The sequence below is a fragment of the Diospyros lotus genome, chromosome 2 (assembly GCF_014633365.1).
Source record: "Diospyros lotus cultivar Yz01 chromosome 2, ASM1463336v1, whole genome shotgun sequence".
Classification (NCBI taxonomy): Eukaryota; Viridiplantae; Streptophyta; class Magnoliopsida; order Ericales; family Ebenaceae; genus Diospyros; species Diospyros lotus.
Window position 1 is genome coordinate 661542 of NC_068339.1, and position 20877 is coordinate 682418.

The 20877-nt window shown below is 39.4% G+C and overlaps 3 protein-coding genes across 4 annotated transcripts in view; 2 read left to right on the forward strand and 1 right to left on the reverse strand.

Annotated features, from left to right (window-relative positions):
• Nucleotides 1-20877, forward strand: part of LOC127794448 (glutamate decarboxylase-like) — a 53761-nt gene that overhangs the window by 24572 nt on the left and 8312 nt on the right. The window contains exon 7 of one of the 2 annotated variants that reach the window (XM_052325531.1): nt 20003-20075. The exons of the other annotated variant lie outside the window; for it this stretch is intronic. The gene's annotated coding sequence lies outside the window, so the exon portion shown is untranslated. Of the gene's footprint in view, nt 1-20002; nt 20076-20877 lie in introns of those variants that run through there. 2 annotated transcript variants of the gene reach the window in all.
• On the forward strand, nt 165-20846 carry LOC127794451 (glutamate decarboxylase-like). The gene is given in 7 exon segments (XM_052325533.1): nt 165-253; nt 392-596; nt 1799-1999; nt 2501-2677; nt 2679-2970; nt 3498-3550; nt 20003-20846. Coding segments are annotated over 7 exon segments (1188 nt in total). The 5' UTR covers nt 165-167; the 3' UTR covers nt 20177-20846.
• The window catches only part of LOC127794446 (uncharacterized), a 31530-nt gene continuing 15537 nt past the window's right edge, over nt 4885-20877 (reverse strand). Inside the window, exon 11 of the transcript XR_008021658.1 lies at nt 4885-5384. The gene's annotated coding sequence lies outside the window, so the exon portion shown is untranslated. The remainder of the gene's footprint in view (nt 5385-20877) is intronic.

The following is a 20877-nucleotide window of genomic DNA, read 5'->3' on the forward strand; positions in this document are numbered from 1 at the left end:
TGGTTCAATTTGTTCTTACCATTACTATTTATGGCAAAACAACCAACCAGGCCGCCGCCTGCATTTCCCCGTTTCCACTGCTTCTCTGCTAAAACCACTGGGCGAACTACAGAAAATAGGATTTCACTACATTAATTCAGTTTGGTTTTCTTTGATAGATCAAAGAAATGGTGGTTGCAACTACCATATCGGACCCCCCCGAGCTTTTGCGCTCCACTTTTGCTTCCAGATATGCTCGCGCTTCTCTTCCCAGGTTATCTTTCTCTCTTCCTCTCTTCTTCTTCTTTATGCTTCAGAAATTTCAAGGCTGAATTCTGTGTTTTCTTTTAGTTAGCTAAAAAGGGAAAAGTTTGAATCTTTCTAACAAGTCATATATATGGGTGAGAGACAGATACAAGATGCAGGAGCAGCCGATACCGAAGGAAGCGGCGTACCAGATAATAAAAGACGAGTTGATGCTGGACGGGAACCCGAGGCTGAACCTAGCCTCGTTCGTGACCACGTGGATGGAGCCGGAGTGCGACCACCTCATCATGTCCTCCCTCAACAAGAACTACGTCGACATGGATGAGTATCCCGTCACCACCGAACTCCAGGTGCAACCCCTCCTCAAAACTCCTACTCTATTAAGGGAATTTTAGATCCTCATCCATCTTTACCCATGATTACATTCTCTGTAACCTCTAGCTATCTCATTCATCATGTTTACGGCCATCATGTCCTCCTATTTTAAGGCCACATGGTTTTTGTTGAGGTTTTTTTGGTTGTTGAATACAAAGGGGAAACCCAAGAATATAGGAACTTATTGAGGCTCTTGGATTGCTATTCGAGAGGGTAGGTAACATTGATTGCACAAAATTATGACTGTATGTTTGCCTATATGGGATTTAGGCTGGACATCCCTTGATTCATCATTGTGAGCGGAAATAACTACAATAACATGGGTTAGTGCAAGGATTAAATCAAAACTAAAATACTGAAAAATACGAGAACATGAAGAACTCCCTGTTTTCGGCCACCAATTGCTGTAGCAATGAAGCTTTCAAGGCTCAGATTTAGGTATCCAAAACACCACTTAAGTAACACCAAGAATAGAACCACCAAACTTTGAACAAGTCTAACCCCCAACTCACCCTCTCGCCAAACCCAATCCTCTACACAGAATAGAGTCCACAAAGGAGTAACAATATCACTAAGATAAAGGGGTTGGAAGAACACAGGTAAAAGAGGCGAACAAGAGAAGGCTGAGAATCAATCAAGGAGGCAAAGCACAAAGCTTCAATCGGTTCAGCCAGAACAAGAGGGAAAAACCGGGGGGGGGGGGGGGGGGGGGGGGGGGGTGTTCATTCTTGAGCAAATGAGCTCGGGCCAATTTTTCCTCCAAAAGAAATGATTAATGAGCTTATGGGCCGACTTTTAAATTGGGCTGCCAAGAACTGATGTTTGGATCTGGTTGTTGCTTCAATTAAGGGCCGAAGCTTATAAAAATTAGACCCACCCAATATAATCATCACCACCTTAGGCTTATTAAAAAACACAAACAATCATCACTCCCAACTCTGCTAGGCTCTCCTTGATAGGATCATTGGTCCCCACCCATTAAAACTGTGATTCTCATGGCTGGGAACCACTAAGCCATAGAAGACCCAAGAAAGCTGCTTACAAGGCTCAAAAAAGAGATTCTTCAGCCAAACCAACCTAACTTTACCATCTGAACTGCCACCTTGATGGGTTTTGTTTGTTGTTGAGTTTTAGAGTATGATATGAGTTCTAATTACACTGTGTTATATCTCTGCAGAATCGTTGCGTTAACACGATAGGCCGTCGTTTCCATGCCCCCGTTGGACAAGATGAAAAAGCCATTGGGGTGAGTACAGTAGGGTCATCAGAAGCAATAATGCTGGCAGGTCTTGCTTTTAAAAGAAAGTGGCAGGGGAAGAGGAAAGCAGAAAACGAGCCTTATGAAAAGCCAAACATTGTTACTGGAGCTATTGTGCAGGTGGGTCACCATGAAAATTCTCTAGTTCTTGTGAATTCTTTGATGGCCTTCACTTATATTTTTCTGTTTTCGACATCTGTGTTCTGACTTGGTTTGTGTTGTAATACCATTTTTTTCCTACAGTATGCATTGCACGGGTTGATCATTGATGTTTCTTTCGGTTTGAAAATTAGCTACAAACCTATAAAATTCAACAAGGTTATTAAATTGCTTCCACCATTGCAAGAATTGCTTGGTCATCTATTTGCAATTTGTGGGTATCTGAGTTCTGAAGAGGTGCACTCAACTGTGTTTAAGCACCGGGAACCTTTAGATAAAAGGTGAAAGACAGAGCCCAGAGTGACATTAATGGAATACCAATTGATTGACCATTCCAATCTGATTGAATTTATTTCATTTGCTAATTCTAAATGTTTTGGCTTAATGTATTTTCTTTCAGATGATTCAGTTAACTTTTTTGTGTTTTTGGTATTTCAACAAATGGAATGCTCCCATCCACAGGTTTGCTGGGAGAAGTTTGCTAGGTATTTTGAGGTTGAGCTTAAGGAGGTGAAATTGAAAGAAGGCTACTATATAATGGATCCTGTGAAAGCAGTGGAGCTGGTGGATGAGAACACAGTATGTGTTGCAGCCATCCTGGGCTCTACCTTGACCGGAGAGTTTTAGGATGTAAAGCTCCTTAAATGAACTTCTTGCCGAGATGAACAAGGAAATTGGGTGGGACACCCCAATTCATGTGGATGCTACCAGTGGAGGGTTCATTGCACCTTTTCTTTACCCTGATCTACAGTGGGATTTTCGTTTGCCATTGGTGAAGAGCATCAATGTCAGCGGCCACAAGTATGGCCTTGTGTATGTAGGTGTTGGTTGGGTTGTTTGGAGGAGCAAAGAGGTGTTGCCAGAAGACCTTATTTTTCACATCAACTATCTTGGATCGGATCAACCCACATTTACTCTCAACTTCTCTAAAGGTATCATTATATTATGCACTTCTCCCTGTTCAGTTAGCCTTGGCAACTTCTCTAAAGTGCCATTTTTTTTAATTGATTTTGAGGACTTGATGTTTGAATTGATCACTGCTTTGCTCCGTGAAACAACCGTGGTTGCAAAATGCCACAAATGATATGACGATCAGAAAAAGAAATTTAACTATATCCGACGGAAAAGGGTTATGCTGTTACAACTAGATGAGGTTGGGAATCAATGAAAATAAAACTATTTATAGTTTGGACTGAGTCAAACCATGCTGTAGACGTACACTAGCATGTATCCGAATCAATTGTATGTCTAAGATCGGCTTGTGATTGGACACTCAAAACAGTCATTGTTCCTCAAAGAATTCATCAAAAGGACCCAGAAACATCCTATCTGTAGATGTGTAAATTGTGCTGCTATGATGAATGCAGCAGGGTTGATTTGGGCTGTTGTCAAGAGACAGTTAATTTACTCCGTCACATGGTACATTAAATATTAGATGAATTTTTTCCTTCTTTTTCAGGATCAAGTCAGATAATTGCCCAATACTACCAGTTCATAAGGCTTGGCTTTGAGGTAATCTTCTGTACATCTGTTCCTAATAGCTTATCGGTCATTATAGCATCTCTGTGAAATGGATTATCTATCCTTTGTGCATGTCATCTCTATCATTTTCATTGTTTGTTCTGAAACAAGCTTTGAGAAAATTGAAAAGCTTGAATGAATAATTCTAGAGGTTCGAATGAAAATATATACACCCTAGCTGCTACTAATTCTCTTACAATTTAGGAAAAGATATAAACTATCTACTTCCTAGAAACTAGGAAGATTTATCTCCTAAAACTTAGGAAATAAATTTAAACTTATACAACAATATCTATAATTTAAAATACAACATTTAAATTCTAGAATTATCTATTTTTAAATTGGAATTGCATCTAGATGATCTCTGATTCTTCTTATCACTTTTCTGAGTTCTCCAACACTCCCCCTCAACCTGAGAAATATATACAAGTCATTCTCAGTTTGCCAATTAGTAACTCGAACCCTGACCTTACAACAATTTTTGTGAAAACATCAACTACCTGATTAGTAGTTAGAATATAGGATTAGTTGATTCCTCTTTCATCATCCTTATCAGTCAAATTACTTCACATATCCCTTGAGTAATAGCACGGAATTCGACCTCGGGATTGCTTCGAGCCACCACGAATTGCTTTTGCTCTTCTAAGTAACCACATTACCCCATAACTTGGTATAATAACCTGAAGTTGACATGTTATCCTCACGTGAACCAACTCAATCAACATCCACAAAACATTCAATTCTTCTTTCATTAGTTTTCTTGAATATTAGCCATTTCCCAAGCATTCCCTAGAGGTATCTTAGAACATGGAACACTGCATTCATATCCTTTTAAGTAGGGGAATGCATGTATTGACTTATGACACTTACTACATAGGTTATATCTGACATCATAAGTGATAAATAAATTAGTCTACCAACCAACATTGGTACCTTTCTTTTTCAACAAGAGAGTTTTTTTTCTTCAACATTCCAACCCTTTTCTAAAGGACTACTAGCTGATCTGTATGCTAACATCTCAATTTCCTTGAACAATCAAGTGTGTATTTCCTTTGAGAGATGAATAGCCCTTCTTTACTCTGAACCACCTCCATTCTTAAGAAATATCTCATGACTCCAAGACCTTTCACTTCAAATTCAGTCTTTAATTACTTCATCAAATTTTTAATTTCTTGTAAGTCATCACTTGACACAATAATATTATCAACATAAACAATTAATATGGCATTTTTTCCCTCTAATGTGGACTTTATAAACAGGGTATGGTCAGCTTGCCCTTGCTTATATCCCAAACGATTGAGAGTCATGCTAAATTTATTAAACCTTTGGAGATTACTTTAATCCATATAAGGATTTCTTTAATTTGCACACATTTTCTGTAACACTCCATTTTTTCGAGTGCAATAAAACTCAGGACAATTCTGGGATAATAATTTTTTTTTTCTATTTAAAACTACGACTAAACCATATCATCGCTCTTATCCATCCCAAAATTTTCATACATTTATCTCGAAAGAGAATCAACATAAACATCAAATGCAGAAGCTAGAATCAAACATAGCATCTTAGCATTGATCATAAATCAGTTCTTATATTAAGGGGGCATAAATTTCTCAACACGACTTAATACATAACATAAGTTCTCAACTAACAATAACCCTAAATAGGGTTCTACATCATCATTCCTCAAAATGTTCAGAATTCGAAATAGCAGAACTTAAATACATGAGCTACATAACATACATTCAACTCATCATACACTTTGCTAAGTGTCATTTCATGCCTCATCCATCCTCGTTTCTGCTACAATCTCCATCTAGAACGTCTGAATATTCCAGAGGCAAAGCCCAAGTTAGATGATGAATCATTTAAGGGAACAAAACATTTAATACTCATGTATGTATGCAATGCACATAACATTATAACTCTTATGTTTGGGTCGATTGCACCTTAAGATTACCCGTCATTTTTCCAGTCTCCCTGCCAGACCGGGGTGTATGGGTGCACCCTTGGCAGAGTAACGAAGCCAGTACCTAATCTCAAACTCATGCAACGTATGACTGTGAATCTCATTATGCTCATATGCATATTTCATAAATCAAAACATGTAAATGCAATCTACATGACATACTCATAACAAGGTATGACAACATGATAAAATCATAACACTTAGTCTAGTTGGGAAGCATCACTTACCTTCTCAAGTTTATTGGGATACCTCGATATTCACGCATTTTCTCGAAATACGTGCACCATCTCGATTTGCATGCTAACCTCAAAATTCGCACAAGTCACTTCAACTTAAACCTCAAAGCACCCTAATCATCATATTTATTTAAATAAGTATTAAAATCTATTTTTTCATAATTTCTTGTAATTTCTTTATTTTTCTCTCTATTTCTTCCTATTTTTATTCAATAAATCCAAACTAAATATTTCTTAATTATTTTCTCAAATATTACACTATAACAATTCATAACATAACGTTCCTAAATTTTTTAAATTTTATAAGAAATTTTACTCACATTGACTTAGCCTTTCAAGCTTTCTCTGTATGCGTGTCTTGACCTTAAAATGCGTGTTCGATCAATTTTCTTGCCAAAATCTCTAGAATATTAATAAATCTCCATTACCTATTTTCCTAGAATTTTCTAGGATTTTTCTCTATTTTTTTTCTTCCATTTTTTTCTTCTTCTTTTTTTTCTTTTCTTTCTTCCTTCTCCCTGTTCACCTTCTTCCTCGCGCAGCCCCTACGCGCGCACAGCCTCCTGCCCGACCTCCGCCAGCCGCCGCCTAGGTTATAGCCCCGTTGTCATCGGTCTTTTCTCACTGCCCTGCGTCTGCCACCGACTGCGCCAGCCGTCCACTTCGCGGCTTGCAGTCGCTGTGCCCAGCCATGGCCGCGTCTGGTTGCCGCAACAGCAGCTTCGCGACTGTCATGGCTGCGTCTTCGTCCATCTCCAATGCTTTCGAGTTCCACCGTCGACCCCATTTGCGCACCCCCTCTCTGTTGTCTTGCTTCCGACCGCTGGTTGCTGTTTTGACCCATCGCCTACGCTGCGATGGCCAACTTCAGCCCAAGCTCTCGTGAGCTCTCTCTCTTTCTCTCATTCAACCTCTCTCTCTCTCAATCTCCTTGAGCTCTCAGCCTCTCTCCTTCTCGTTACAACTCTGGGCCATGGCTTCCTCTGTCATTTGCAAATTATAGGCGCCCCAGCACATATATATACATATATTATACATCACACACATATTTATATATATATGTATACATGTATTATATAGCTTTATCTCTCCAACAATCGATTCGAATTTCTTGCTGACAATTGCTCCGGATTATCTTCAATTTTTTCATCCTAATGCCTTTAATTGGGGCAAAGTTTGTCCCTTAATAATTGCTGCAACTTGCTTGCTTCACGGGCGCACACATATACTATATATTATATATAAAAATTACATATTGAAACCCCAATTTCATCTCTATTTTACCTGTGAAGTTCATTAATTGCATTTACATCCTCAGACATCAAATTTATTTGCATTACAATACCAAAAATTCAGAATTAAGAACTCCTGACTTACTCGATAAGGATGATTTCATCCCTGCGCCCTAATCGGACTGTTGTTTCGTCTCGGAATCACTTTAGGGTTGATCCTTAGAAAATACCGGAGCCCCCCTAGGGTTCCATTGAGTTTTTGGGAGTCCCCTACGATGATTTGATTTTTCAGTCTCAATTGAAATTGTATATTAGCTGTACCAAAAATTGTCACAATTTTGATTTCTTTTAATACCATAAATCGTACTTCAGAATGCTCATCGAGACCATATCATTTTCCTTAGACAATTACGCTCCGAGACATTCCCTGCAGTCGATTCGGCACTTATAACTGTAAGAAATTACACTTAAGCCCCTAATATTTTGATAATTACACCTATGGCCCATGTTAAAATTACTTTTAAACCCTTTAAAAAATTTGGGATATTACATTTTCACTGCCAATTTCATGTTCAAATCTTGGGGGTATTCTCATATATATCTTCTCATCTAAGTCACCATTCAAAAAAGCATTTTTAATATCAAATTAAAATAGAGGCCAATCAAGATTAACAGTAAGGGAAATTAATATTCGAATTGAGTTGAGTTTGGCCATAGGAGCAAAAGTCTCCTCATAGTCGATCCCATATGTTTGAGTAAATCCTTGTGCAACCAATATTGCCTTATATCTTTCGACACTTCCACCTGCATTATGTTTTACTGTGAAAACCCATCTACAACCAACCATTCTTTTGTTTGACGGTAGTTTAACAATCTCCCATTGCTATTTTTCACCAAGGCACTCATCTGCTCCATAACAGCTTTTCACTAGGATCACTCATAGCCTCTTGAATATTCCTTGGAACTGTAATGCTTTCAATACTTGCAACAAATCCCTTGTACTGAGGGGATAATTTAGCATAAGTCAAGTGATTAGACATAGAATACTTGACACATACCTCTTTCCTTAAATCAATAGGCATAGCCCAATCTAAATTATCGCTGCTAATAGACTCATTTTTAGTGTTGTTTTTTGATAGATTATCATCTGGAAGTGGTAATTGGTTATGTTGTCCTTGGACGTTGTTATAGTATAAGTCACTAACTAGAGAATAAGTCATGCAAGTGGCGAGCATCACATGCACATGGGTAGGTAGTTATGTAGTTACATCTAGAAGGAGGACACTCATGTAAATAATCTCGCATTGGCGGTGTAATACCCAATGTTTAATATTAAAGTATTTTCGAAATTTACAGAGTCAAAATTGATATTTATTATAATTTCGAGCCTACGTGTATTATTCAACACACAACCGAAGGATGAGGGACCATGTTAAGAAAGCCAATGAAGGTGAAATTGTCCAAATAAGCAACATTTTATAAAATCAAGAGATTCGCGAAGGTTTGAAGTCAAAAACACGCGATTAGGGGCATTCGGGTAAAAGTGCAGATTTTGCAAAATACCCGAAGGAGGTCGAAATGACAAATTTTCAAGAAATTCTTGAGGGAAATGAATAGTTTAGAACTTGTGGGCAGTAGTGGAAGTGTTAGAAAATATAGGGGGTGCCATGGATAGGGAAAAAATGCAATTAGAAATTTCTTAGGGGCAAAACTGCAAAATTTTAAAATGGCATGGTGTGAATCCGATCGGCCGCCTGTGGCTGCTGGCAGTCGCCTCTGAGGCGTCGGGAAGGTCGCCCGGAGACTCTAGGGTAGTCTCCAGGCGATGATAAGGTCGTTGGAGGTTGCCATTGGCCGAAAAATGGCAAGATATGATCGGTTTTAATGGCAGATGGGATGTCTGATTCGGCCGGATTTTTCGAAGGCTATAGCTCGTGATTTGGAGCTTTTCGATTGGTTTGGAGGCTAGATTTGGGCTTATGGGATAAGAACGAGCAAGATATGGTGGGGAATCAGGTCGAGAATGGGTATAAATAGAGGAAGAGAGCCGAGGGTTTCAAAAACAAATCGATTAGAATTTCTCTCATTTTGGCAAGAATCGAGCAAAGAGATTAGAAGGCTTTTGTTCTTTGTGTTGTAAGGATCATTTCTAGATAATTTGGGGTCGTTTGGTGTGGAAATCATAGGGTTTCAGTGAGTTGGTCGAAAAAGCGAGGGTCGCCGGACCGCAGCCTATAAGTGGCTTTTAAAGCATTTTTCAACGGCTATTTCAGCCATTGAAGAGTGCCATCGAGGTCGCCTTGAAGAGATTTACAAGCCCTTATAGTCATTTGAAGTATCGGAGATCGCCGGAGCCGGAGAAGACGACTACACCGGCCGTGCGTGGGCTTCACTCGCCGAGCCCCTGGGTGGCGCATGAGGGCGCGTGAGGTAGGCTTTTTCTCTGGAATTAATTTTATAATTTTGGTAAAATTATTTTAGGAATTACCATGAAAAAATATTTGGTGAAATTTGATATTAGGTATTTTTTATGAATTTTCAAATGTAAGAAAGGTTTAAAAATGAAGAAAAATAGAGAAAATTGAGGAAAAATATAAATATTAATTTCTAAGGTTCTAATGGTGAAAAAGAGACGATTGGTGTGTTGGAAAGAAGGATTGCACGTTTTTTGAAACGTAACACGTTTTTCGAGACAAAAATTAAACTTTTCTGGATTGAGGTGAGTGGTTTGATTCTAACTTTGCCTTGTCTTGAATGAGTGTTGGTGTGTGTAGTGGGTTCTGGTGAGCGATTTTACCCTCCCGAACTTAGGATATTCGTGATTGGACCAGTTCTAGTGAGCGGTTATACCCTCCAGAACTTGGGTTATTTTGCAAAGGCATTTCTCTGATATATTTGTGACATCTTTTGCATATTGAACATGGGGTTTATTGCATCACTGTTTTTCTTACAAAGGAGTCGGTGCATAGCATGTGATTTTCATATCATCGGGGTGTCAATTGTTCGTGTCGTCGTTGGGTCCGTATGGGACGGGATGGGGTCTTCTTGAGAATGAGACAAGGTTAATCCTGGTGAACGAGTGACACGGTTGGGCACTCGAGGGATTAAGTATGTCGCGGCAAGGTCAATCCCAACGGTGTGGAATGGATTTTCCACAGGAGGTTGAGTATGTCAGGAAAATTTCTCAAGTTAGACATGTTGCATGTTGTCATTTGTCTGTATATGCCATGCTTATATGTCTTACATGCATTATGTAAATTGTTTCATGCCATCACTTAAATGTTTTATCATCTAACCTGGGTTATGCCCCTGGAACATTCAATGTTCCAGCCAAAGACTACTGCAAGGTCGAGGACATGGCCAGTAGGGCCAACGGTGTTTAGTTGATAGTCGTTGTACTATTTTGGAGGTGTTAGTATTTATTTTGATATATGCACGAACGGTTGTATGATACTGCTGCTATCATTTTGTAACGTTGTAATACGTATTTTGGTGTGAAAATACCTTGTATGAAACTCGTGGTAGGCCACGACATTTTGATGTTAATTATTCCGCTGTGTTATATTATATCTCATTTAGTTTTAAGTTTATTAAGCTTGTTAATTAAACGAGCAAGAATGGGGTTCTCGGGATTTTTACCTGCACATGAAGATTGCTCTTGAGGTCACCGCAAGCGCCAGCCATTGTATGCGATGGGTGTTTCATCTGCATGTGAAGATTGTTCCCATGGCGCCGCGTGTAACAAACTTGGAAAAAAAAAAAAGATTCTCTGAAATTCCCTTATAGTGACGTGTCCATGTAAGACGGGGTGTTACAAGCGAGAATAGACACGCGATATCCTTCCTATATAAATGACCGCACAAACTGTATGAAGTATGTTGAATTTGAATCAAAACCCATTCTGAATTCTTCCTTACATTCTCTCTCTCTTTCTTCCCTATCCTTCTTGGTTTCTATCTTCTTCCTTTTAGAGAATTCTTCAAATTCTCTGGAACTCCTCGTCAGATTCGCTAAGGTCTGACAAATTTGGTATCAAAGCACATTCTGGGCCGAAGACGCAGATGGCGAAGGGAACTCGAATGAAGAACTTTGAGTTTCAAGTGCAGCAATTCCATACGACGGTAATCGATCTACAAGCTCAGGTGGAACTATTGGAAATTGGATCCAACCGCAACCATGAAGCAATCACGACAATAGACAAAAGGGTGGATACGTCTCTTGGCAATTTAGAGAGGAGGCTGGATGGAATCAGAGATGAAGTGGGAAACCAGATACGTGAGCAGTTGCAAAGCTTCATGGTGATGTTTACGCGCCAAAATCAGGTAAGCCTATCACTTGATTTCCCACCAAGGGAAAGGACGAAACCAGTCATGTCCGGGGTCGAAGGGCAAAACGGAAATACTGGGATTGCTGAGATTGGGTTAGCACTAGGAGTGGAAGAGGATGTAGATGTAGATGTAGAATTTGGGTGAGGAGGGCCGATTATCCATAATCAATCGGGGTTTCCTATGCCTAAAATGGAGATTCTCGTATTTGATGGAAGTAACCTGCGGTGGTGGGTTAGAAGATGTGAAAGGATGTTTGAATGGTATAATATATTGAGGGAATGAAGGGTACCCTTGGCTGCTGCATACCTCAATGACTCGGGGGATGCCTAGTACCAAGGTTGGTTGCAGAATAGAGGAGATTGTCCGTGGGCAGAATTTGCAGACAAATTGTGCGAGAGGTTTGGGGATAGAAATAGGAAGGACGTAGTAGAAGAATTCAACAAATTAAGGCAAGAAGGAGGAGTGCAGGCCTATAAAACACGATTCGAGGAGCTAAAATCAATTATGGTCACCCTAAACCCTCATCTGTCCGAAGCATATTTTGTCTCAAGTTTCTTAAGTGGGTAGAACGAAGAGCTTCGACCTATAGTCAAGATGTTGAGGCCGAAAATCGTAGATGAGGCAGCAGAAAATGCAAGACTACAGGAGATCATGGTAGAAGCAATCATAAAGAAACAATGGCAGCAAACTAGAGGAGCTAATGGGGAAACGGTGATGCCAATGATGAGAGGATATGGGAGAGAATTGGGCAAGGTGAACCTGGGAGCAAGGGGGCCGACAGTGACTACACCTACCAGCCACTTGGTAGGCCAGAGAGGCAATGTGTTAGAACAAAAGAGGCAAGCTGGACTGGACTTTGTTTTAAATGCGATGACTGGTACCACCCGAGACACCAATGCAAGAGACAATTACTCTTGTTAGAAGGTGAAGAAGAAATTGCAGGAAACGAAGAAGAGATCATAGTAGAAGAAGAGTTAGCGAAAGAAGATAACAGGGAAATTTTGTTACATGCACTTAAAGGGTTAACCAATAACAAGATTATCAAGGTGGAAGGTAGGGTATCGGATGGTAGCCTAATGATCCTAATCGACAGTGGCTCTACACACAATTTCTTGGATGAGGGCACTGCTAAAAAGCTCTACTGCCAGATGACTAGAACTCAACCCTTGTCGGTGACCGTTGCCAATGGTCACAAGGTGCTAAGCAAGTCGGCTAACGCAGGGTTTTATTGGGAAATGCGGGGTGAACTATTTGAGGCGGATTTAAGACTACTCAAGCTAGGTGGTTGTGATGTAGTACTTGGAATGGACTGGATGAAACAAGTGAGTCTTATTAGCTTCGATTTTAACCAGATGGAGGTGACTTTTGAAAAATGGGGCAAGAAAATGACACTCACAGGCAGCAAGGAGATTGGGGCTTGTAAGTTGATCATGAGGAAGAGGTTGAAGAAGCTACTCAAAAGCAAGTGGGCTCAAGTGACCCAATTGTTCTCAATTCAAGCTATTGAGGAGGCGACGAAAGGAAACGAGCTGCAAGGAGAATCCTACTTAACAACAATCGACCAAGATCAAAATAGAACAGAGGTACAACAACTAGATTGTCTTAATATATTTTTGGCTGAATATGAGGAATTGTTTGTAGAACCTAACTCCCTACCACCCCAAAGATCCCTCAACCATTCAATCAACCTCAAACTTAACTCTAAACCTGTTAACATTCGATCATACCGATACCCCCCTCACCAGAAAATTGAAATTGAGAAGATGGTGAGGGAAATGTTACAGCAGTCCCTAATTTGACCAAGCCAAAGCCCATACGCATCCCCTGTCTTACTTGTCAAAAAGAAAAATGGGTCATAGCGTTTCTGTGTTGACTGTCGTCAACTTAATGCCTTAACCATCAAAGATAAGTTTCCAATTCCCTCATCGAAGATTTACTCGATGAACTAAAGAATGCTTCGATATTTTCCAAACTAGATTTACGCTCAGGCTACCATCAGATTCGCATGAACCCAAACGACATCCACAAGACCGCTTTCCTAACCCATCATGGCCACTACTAGTTCCTGGTGATGTCATTTGGGCTCACCAATGCTCCAGCTACCTTCCAATCTCTTATAAATCAAATCTTTGAGCATTTCCTACGAAAATTCATCTTAGTTTTCTTCGATGACATCTTAATTTACAGCCAAACTTACACCCAACATTTGCAACACCTAAGGACTACATTCGATATCCTCAAATCTAGCCAATTATATATTAAGCGATCTAAATACGCCTTTGGCCAGAAGTAGGTGGAGTACTTGGGCCACGTTATTTCAAGGGCAAGGGTAAGCACTGACCCCAGGAAGGTAGCTGCTATGGTGAATTGGCCAAAGCCTGTTAACTTGAAGGCTTTGAGGGGGTTCCTCGGACTCACCGGCTATTACAGGCATTTTCTCAGAAATTATGGCCTCATCAGCTGGCCACTAACAGAACTCCTAAAGAAAGATGGATTTAAGTGGGGATCGGAGGCAGATAGGGCATTAGAGCAATTGAAGGGCACCATGTGCAAGGCACCGATGTTGGGATTACTGGATTTCAATAAGCCATTCATCCTTGAAACGGATGCTTGTGGAACGGGAATCGGAGCAGTATTTATGTAAGAGGACAAACCTCTAGCTTATCTCAGTCAATCCCTATCTCCCAGACATGCCAGTCTGAGCATATACGAGAAGGAGTTACTAGCAATGGTGATGGTTGTGGAACGATGGAGACATTATGTAGAAGGCGGTCAGTTTATTATCTGCACTGACCATGAAAGTCTCAAGTTTCTTCTCCAAGAGAAACTACAGACACATTTGCAGCGAAGAGGGATGGCCAAACTTATGGGTTTGAATTACACCATCCAATATAGGAAGGGTAGGGAGAATGTGGCTGCTGATGCCCTCTCCAGATGCTTTGAAGAATGACACACTGTCGCCCTCACGATGGTGACTCCTGATTGGTACAAGGAAGTGGAGGAGAGTTATGCAGGAGATCAAAAGATGCAAGAGCTTAAGGAACAGTTGATACTCAGCCCCGACTCCAAGCCTATATATAGGCTGAGTCATGGGATAATAAGGCATAAGGGGAGATTGCTGATCAGGGACTATGAGATTTTAAAGAAAAAGATATTAAGCTCCTTACATGAGTCACTAATGGGGAGTCACTCCGGAATCTAGAACACTTATGATAAAGTGAAACAGCTCTTCTCTTGGCCTCATGTCTTGTGATGGCTTGTGATACTTGTAGTCGATGTAAACATGAAACAATAGCCTCCTCAGGTCTATTATAGCCCTTACCCATTCCTGCTCAGGCATGGGACACAACATCAATATGGACTTTATAGAGGGCTTACCTAAATCAGAAGGCAAAGATTGCATTATGGTCATAGTGGACAGACTCACAAAATTCGCTCACTTTATTGGGTTAACTCATCCATATTCTGCTCGGGAGGTGGCTAGAACTTTCCTCGACCAAGTTATGAAGCTACATGGAGTCCCTAACTCAATAATTTCCGATCGAGATAAGATTTTCACTAGCCTTTTTCTGGCAGGAGCTCATGAAGACTTTAGGAGTAAGATTGAAGATGTCTACAGCCTATCATCCTTAGACAGATGGCCAGACCGAACGAGTAAACCAGTGTGTTGAAGGGTATCTCAGGTGCTTATGTTTTCTTCACCTTAAGGGATGGCACGCTTCCCCTCGCACAATGGTGGTACAACTTTTGCCACCATGTGGAGGATTATTTGGAGAAAAGACAGAATGTGTTACAATAGCTCAAGAAGGAATTGGAAGTAGCCCAAAATTGCATGAAGCAATACGCGGATAAAAAGAGAAGTGAGAGGCAATTCAAAGAAGGGAAACAAGTCTATTTGAAGCTCCGACCAACACATCTCAAGAGGATTGCCCAAGGCCAGATAACCAAGTTAAGTCCTAAGTACTATGAGCCTTACACCATTGAAGCTAAGATAGACATTGTGGCCTATAAACTTAAACTGCCAGAGAAGACAAGGATTCATCCGGTTTTTCATGTATTCTTACTTAAGAAATTAGTAGGAGATCAGCAGGCAACTTCTACTCTACCGCAAATATCGAGATAGGCAGACGTTACAGCACAACCGAGCTTAATCTTGGACAGGCGAGTACTCTACAAGCATGGGGCCCCAATCATCCAAGTGTTGGTTAAATGGTCCAACCTTCCACATGACAGCAACACATGGGAATACTTACCAGACCTGCTTAGGCAATTTCCGCAAGCAGCCAATCTACTCACCATTTCTTGAGGATAAGAAATGTTTCAAGCCCGGGAGAATTGTCATAGTATAAGTCACTAACTAGAGAATAAGTCATGCGAGTGGCGAGCATCACATGCACATGGATAGGTAGTTATGTAGTTACATCTAGGAGGAGAACACTCATGTAAATAATCTTGCATTGGCGAGAATAGACACGCGAGATCCTTCCTATATAAAGGACCGCACAAACTATATGAAGTATGTTGAATTTGAATCAAAACTCGTTCTGAATTCTTCCTCACATTTTCTCTCTCTTTCTTCCCTATCCTTCCCGGTTTCTAACTTCTTCCTTCTAGAGAATTCTTCAAATTCTCTGGAACTCCTCGTCAAATTCGCTAAGGTCTGACAGACGTCTAGAATACACTTGTAGAGGATGTTTAGCTATTGAATATGGAGTTGGGACTTGAGGTTTAGTTGTAATATTTGACCGAGATGAAGGATTAGGAAAAATAGGAGAAAAACTTAGAGGATCTGCCCTTATGCTATTAGAACTAACAGGCAAAGAGGCCAGAAATTCTTCCCCTTAAGAGTATAAGGGCAAAGAAGAATCAAAGGAAGGCAAGAAAAAAGAAAAGGCTCCATGAGGGATAAAGAGGCAGGAATTGAAACTCGTGAGGGGTAAAATGGGTGGTCTTCATAGAATATTACATTTGTGGAGACCAAGACTTGTTGTTTGAGATAGTTATAGCATTTGTAACCTTTTTTGGAGGGAAAGTACCCAATAAAGATACATTTTATGGCCTTGGGATCCAACTTGGTACAATTGAGCTGATTATTGTGAACATTCACAATGCAGCCAAAAAATTTTGGAGTAAGAGAATGCAAGTGGCTAAAGGTTGGGTACAGAGAACACAGGACAACAAGGGGTCTAAAATTTTAAGGTCTTTGAGGGAAGCCTATTGATCAAATATGCAGTTGTAAGAATTGTTTCCCCCCAATAGAAATGTAGGACATGGGTGGTGAACATCATAACTTAGAGCCATTTCTAGAAGATGGTGATTCTTTCTTTCGGCCATGCCATTTTGTTGTGGTATGTATGGACAAGAGCTTTGATGTAGAATACCATGTTCGGATAAATAATTGGTAAGGTCACGAGAGAAATATTCTCGACTATTATCAGTACGAAGAATTTGGATGGAAGTTTGAAACATATTTAAGATGAGTTTGTGAAATTTCTTAAAAATGTTACAAGCTTCAGATTTTTCCTTCATAAGGTACACCCAACATGTCCTAGAATGATCATCAATAAAGGTTATAAACCATTTAGAACTAGAAATATTAGGGGTTTTAGATGGTCCTCAAATATCACTATGAACTAAATGAAATGGTTTAGATGGCTTATAGGATTGAATTGGAAGAGAAGAACGAGATTATTTGGCAATAGTACACTGTTCATATGAGAAAGTTTGATTTTTATTGATGAAAAAATGCAGGTATAAGAATTTACGATAAGAAAAACTTAGGTGACCTAAACGATTATGCCACAACAAAACCTTAGCATTGGTTGTGGCTATGAAAATAGCCTTATTTGTAGAAGAAAAAAATCCTATTATCTGTCAAATAATAAAGCCCATCCTTAGCTTTAGCATTACCAATCGTCCTATCCGATACTTGGTCCTAAAATATACAATATGAAGGAAAGAAGGTCACACAACAATTCATATCTTGAGTAATCTTATGGACTAACAGTAAATTACATCTTAAACCGGGTACATGTAAGACTAATTTAAGTTTTAAACCAAAAATACAAACTGTTCCATATCCTTTTGCTGGAGAAGTGGTACCATCAGCCATTGAAATGTCTATAAGATTGCCACACGAGGTGTATTTTATCATTAAGTGAGTTAAACAGGCCATATGGTCGAAAGCACCCGTATCCACTATCCATATATTCTTAGAGAGTTTGCTAGAATTTAGAGAGTAATGAGGATTATCTTGTAAAGCATTAATTGTCATAGGAGAGGATATACCTTAATTCAACAACTTATACAAGGTATGAATCTGCTCCTCCGATAGGTTAAGGCTGGTATTATTTCCTGCTTCCTTAGGTGCATCATCTATGTAAGTAGTCCTTTCAATCTTCTTCTTTCCTCTTAACTTTTAGTTAGACAGTTTCCCATGAATTTTTCAACATGTTTCTTTGGTGTGATATAGCCTTTTATAGTGGTCACACCACTGCTTCTCCTGTCTTAGATTCATTGGTTGACTCTCTTCTTGTTTAAAACTTGCTAAAGCAGAATTTGGGTGAGTTAAAGGTAACTCACTTTGTTGATTTAGCATTACTTTTCTTTGGTTTTCCTCCCTCCATACCTCAGCCAAGACTTCTCGAAGTGAAGGCAAAGGCTTTATACCCAAGATTCTGCCTCTTTACTTCATCCAAATCATGGTTAAGACCATGCAGGAAATCAAATACACATTCTTTCTCAATCATCTTACTATATTTTGTATTATTCGCAGAACATTCCCAATTAAGGGTGTAGAATAGATCTATCTCATGCCAAAGTTCAACCAAAACATTAAAGTAATCAGTAATATTTAGGTTGCCTTGTTATGTGGTCCTAATCGCAGATCTGATCTCAAAGCATTAGGATGAGTTCTCCAAATTTGAGTACATATCTTGAACCAAATCCCATATTTCCTTTGTTGTTTTATAGAATGGGTAAGTTCTTCCTATTCTAGATTCCATCGAATTGATCAGTCGGACCATTATGGTGAAATTCTCAACTTCCCATGTATCATATGTGGTTGTTGTGCTCGATGGACGAGGAGTAGAGCCGGTTAAGTAACCAAGCTTCCCTTTTCCCTTGATCACCAACATAACTGACTGAAACCATTCCCTAAACTTACTCCCATTCAACTTATGGTGAGTAATCTATATAAAAAGATGATCAATTGAGTTGCTGGAAAGATTTGATGCAAAACTTGACAACAAATTGATCGGAGAACTTGTGGCAGAAGACTCGATTAGAGTGTTGATTTGGTTGGGTATCCGCCATTGATGAAACAGGGTGTGGATGGAAGAAACAAATAGAGACGCTTTAGGATCGAAGAGCAGGCTCTGATACCACGAAACAAGATTTGAGATAGTTGAAAAGTTTGAATGAATAATTTTAGAGGTACGAATGAAAATATATACACCCTAGCTGCTAATAATTCTTCTACAATTTAGGAAAAGATATAAACTATCTACTTCTTAAAAACTAGGAAGATTTATCTCCTAAAACTTAGGAAATAAATTTAAACTTGTACAACAATATCTATAATTTAAAATACAACATTTAAACTCTAGAATTATCTATTTTTAAACTAAAATTGCATCTAGATGATCTCTGATTTTTCTTTTCACTTTTCCGAGTTCTCCACATGTTCAATAAAATGGCAAAGATCAGGAGTCTAGAAACACGCAATCACTTTCCAAAAGTTGTTATGCTTCATAGTGGTTCCTTAAAAATGATCTACTTCAGAATTTTTTATCTGCATTAGCAAGCACACATAAGTTGTCCCTTCGGATGCCCTAGATTCTAAAGAATACAGGGCAGTTTCCAAATATGACAAGGAAAGGTCTTTTGTCTATCTCGATGGTCTGTCTACCATATCCCTACAGAAGTTACTGCGAGATAAAATACCTAGATCACTTCCACATAGCGCAATATCTTTTTGGAATGATTAAATAGGAAAAAGAAAAAGAAACAATATAAATGGAAAAAAAATTGTGCCCTTACTTCAGCCGTCTGGTATATTAATTAAGCAGCGACAGAAACATGGTACAGAATTCCACACAGATCTAATAAAATGATCGGGCAGCTTATGGTCCTCATGTCGATTATCTTCCTACTTTTTAAATGCCAATGTTGGTGCATGTAGATGTAGCTATTCCTTGTGGGGGGGGGGGGTAGTAGGTTTTGCTTCGTACTTGTCACTCATTTCCGGATAAGACAGGTGTAAAAGCTATCCCTGTCGAACAAGTTGGTCATTTTCGGTTAACTCTGAAAGTTTTAGGTGGTTTCAGTTTCTCCCAGAACAGGTTGGGGCGTGCTCAGTATTAGAAAACATTTTTTGTTTTCTAAGTATAGTATTTTATTGAATAATCGAATCTCTAATTAACAAATAGAAATTCAGTTTTTTAATTTTATATTATGAATTAGAAAACAACATTTTTGATGTTTTCTAAATTTCTTTTAAAAAGAATGACACGACTTTTGAAATATAAAATGTTAGGACATCTTTTAATTATAAAACTAGAGTCAGAATCTAAAAACTATTGGCTAAAACTGGATGGAGACTAGACTTTCCAAATGCTATTGTATCATCCTAGTAGAACGCTATTGCAAAATTCTAGTGAAGTGTTTTGTGTGCAAAGGTGCTGAAGGAAGGAATTGAGAAGACGGGACGGTTTGAAATTGTTTCCAAGGATATCGGGGTGCCATTAGTGGCATTCTCTCTTAAAGATAGCAGCAAATATACTGTATACATGATATCAGACAGGCTGAGAAGGTTTTGGATGGATTGTTCCAGCATACACGATGCCACCTAATGCCCAACACATTGCAGTCCTGCGCGTTGTTGTTCGGGAGGACTTCAGCCACAGCCTGGCAGAGCGACTTGTGGACAATATAAAGCAGGTCCTGAAGGAGTTGGACGCATTGCCACCCCATGTGTCCACAAAAGCCGACCATGTCACTCCTAGTGTTGATAAAACACCCAAAGAGATGGCCAACTATTGGATTGTGGATGGCAAGACCTATGGAGTCTGCTAGGCCTCTAAGCCTCATTTGCATGCCTGGTACGGTCACCCATCAGGAACTTACTTTTATCCTACAGAAAGAAACTGCTGCGAGAATGTCTCCTTACCTCGTCTAACAACTCTTCTGTGTGCATAGCTATGGGCTTAGCTTACTGTAAAAAGTGTTCTTAACTTTGTCTTCGTTTTATCACCAATGAAAGCTGCGACAATAAGTTGCTTTAGATGCCTATATATCATAAGAAGTAGCCATGACATTGTAAACGTGTTAAGTCCTAGGTTTTCTATTGAAGCACAGTTGTTTAGTTGTTTTAGATGTCTATATCACGATATATAGCCAAAAGGTGACCAATATCTCAAGCAAGTAAAATGCTTTACGTACATCAAAATTGTGTCCATTTCTTTGGCTAAATTCATATTTTTGTCCTCCGGTTTCATGTTATTTTTGGTGTGACCATCCAAATATTTTATTTTGTTTCAATTATATTCTCATA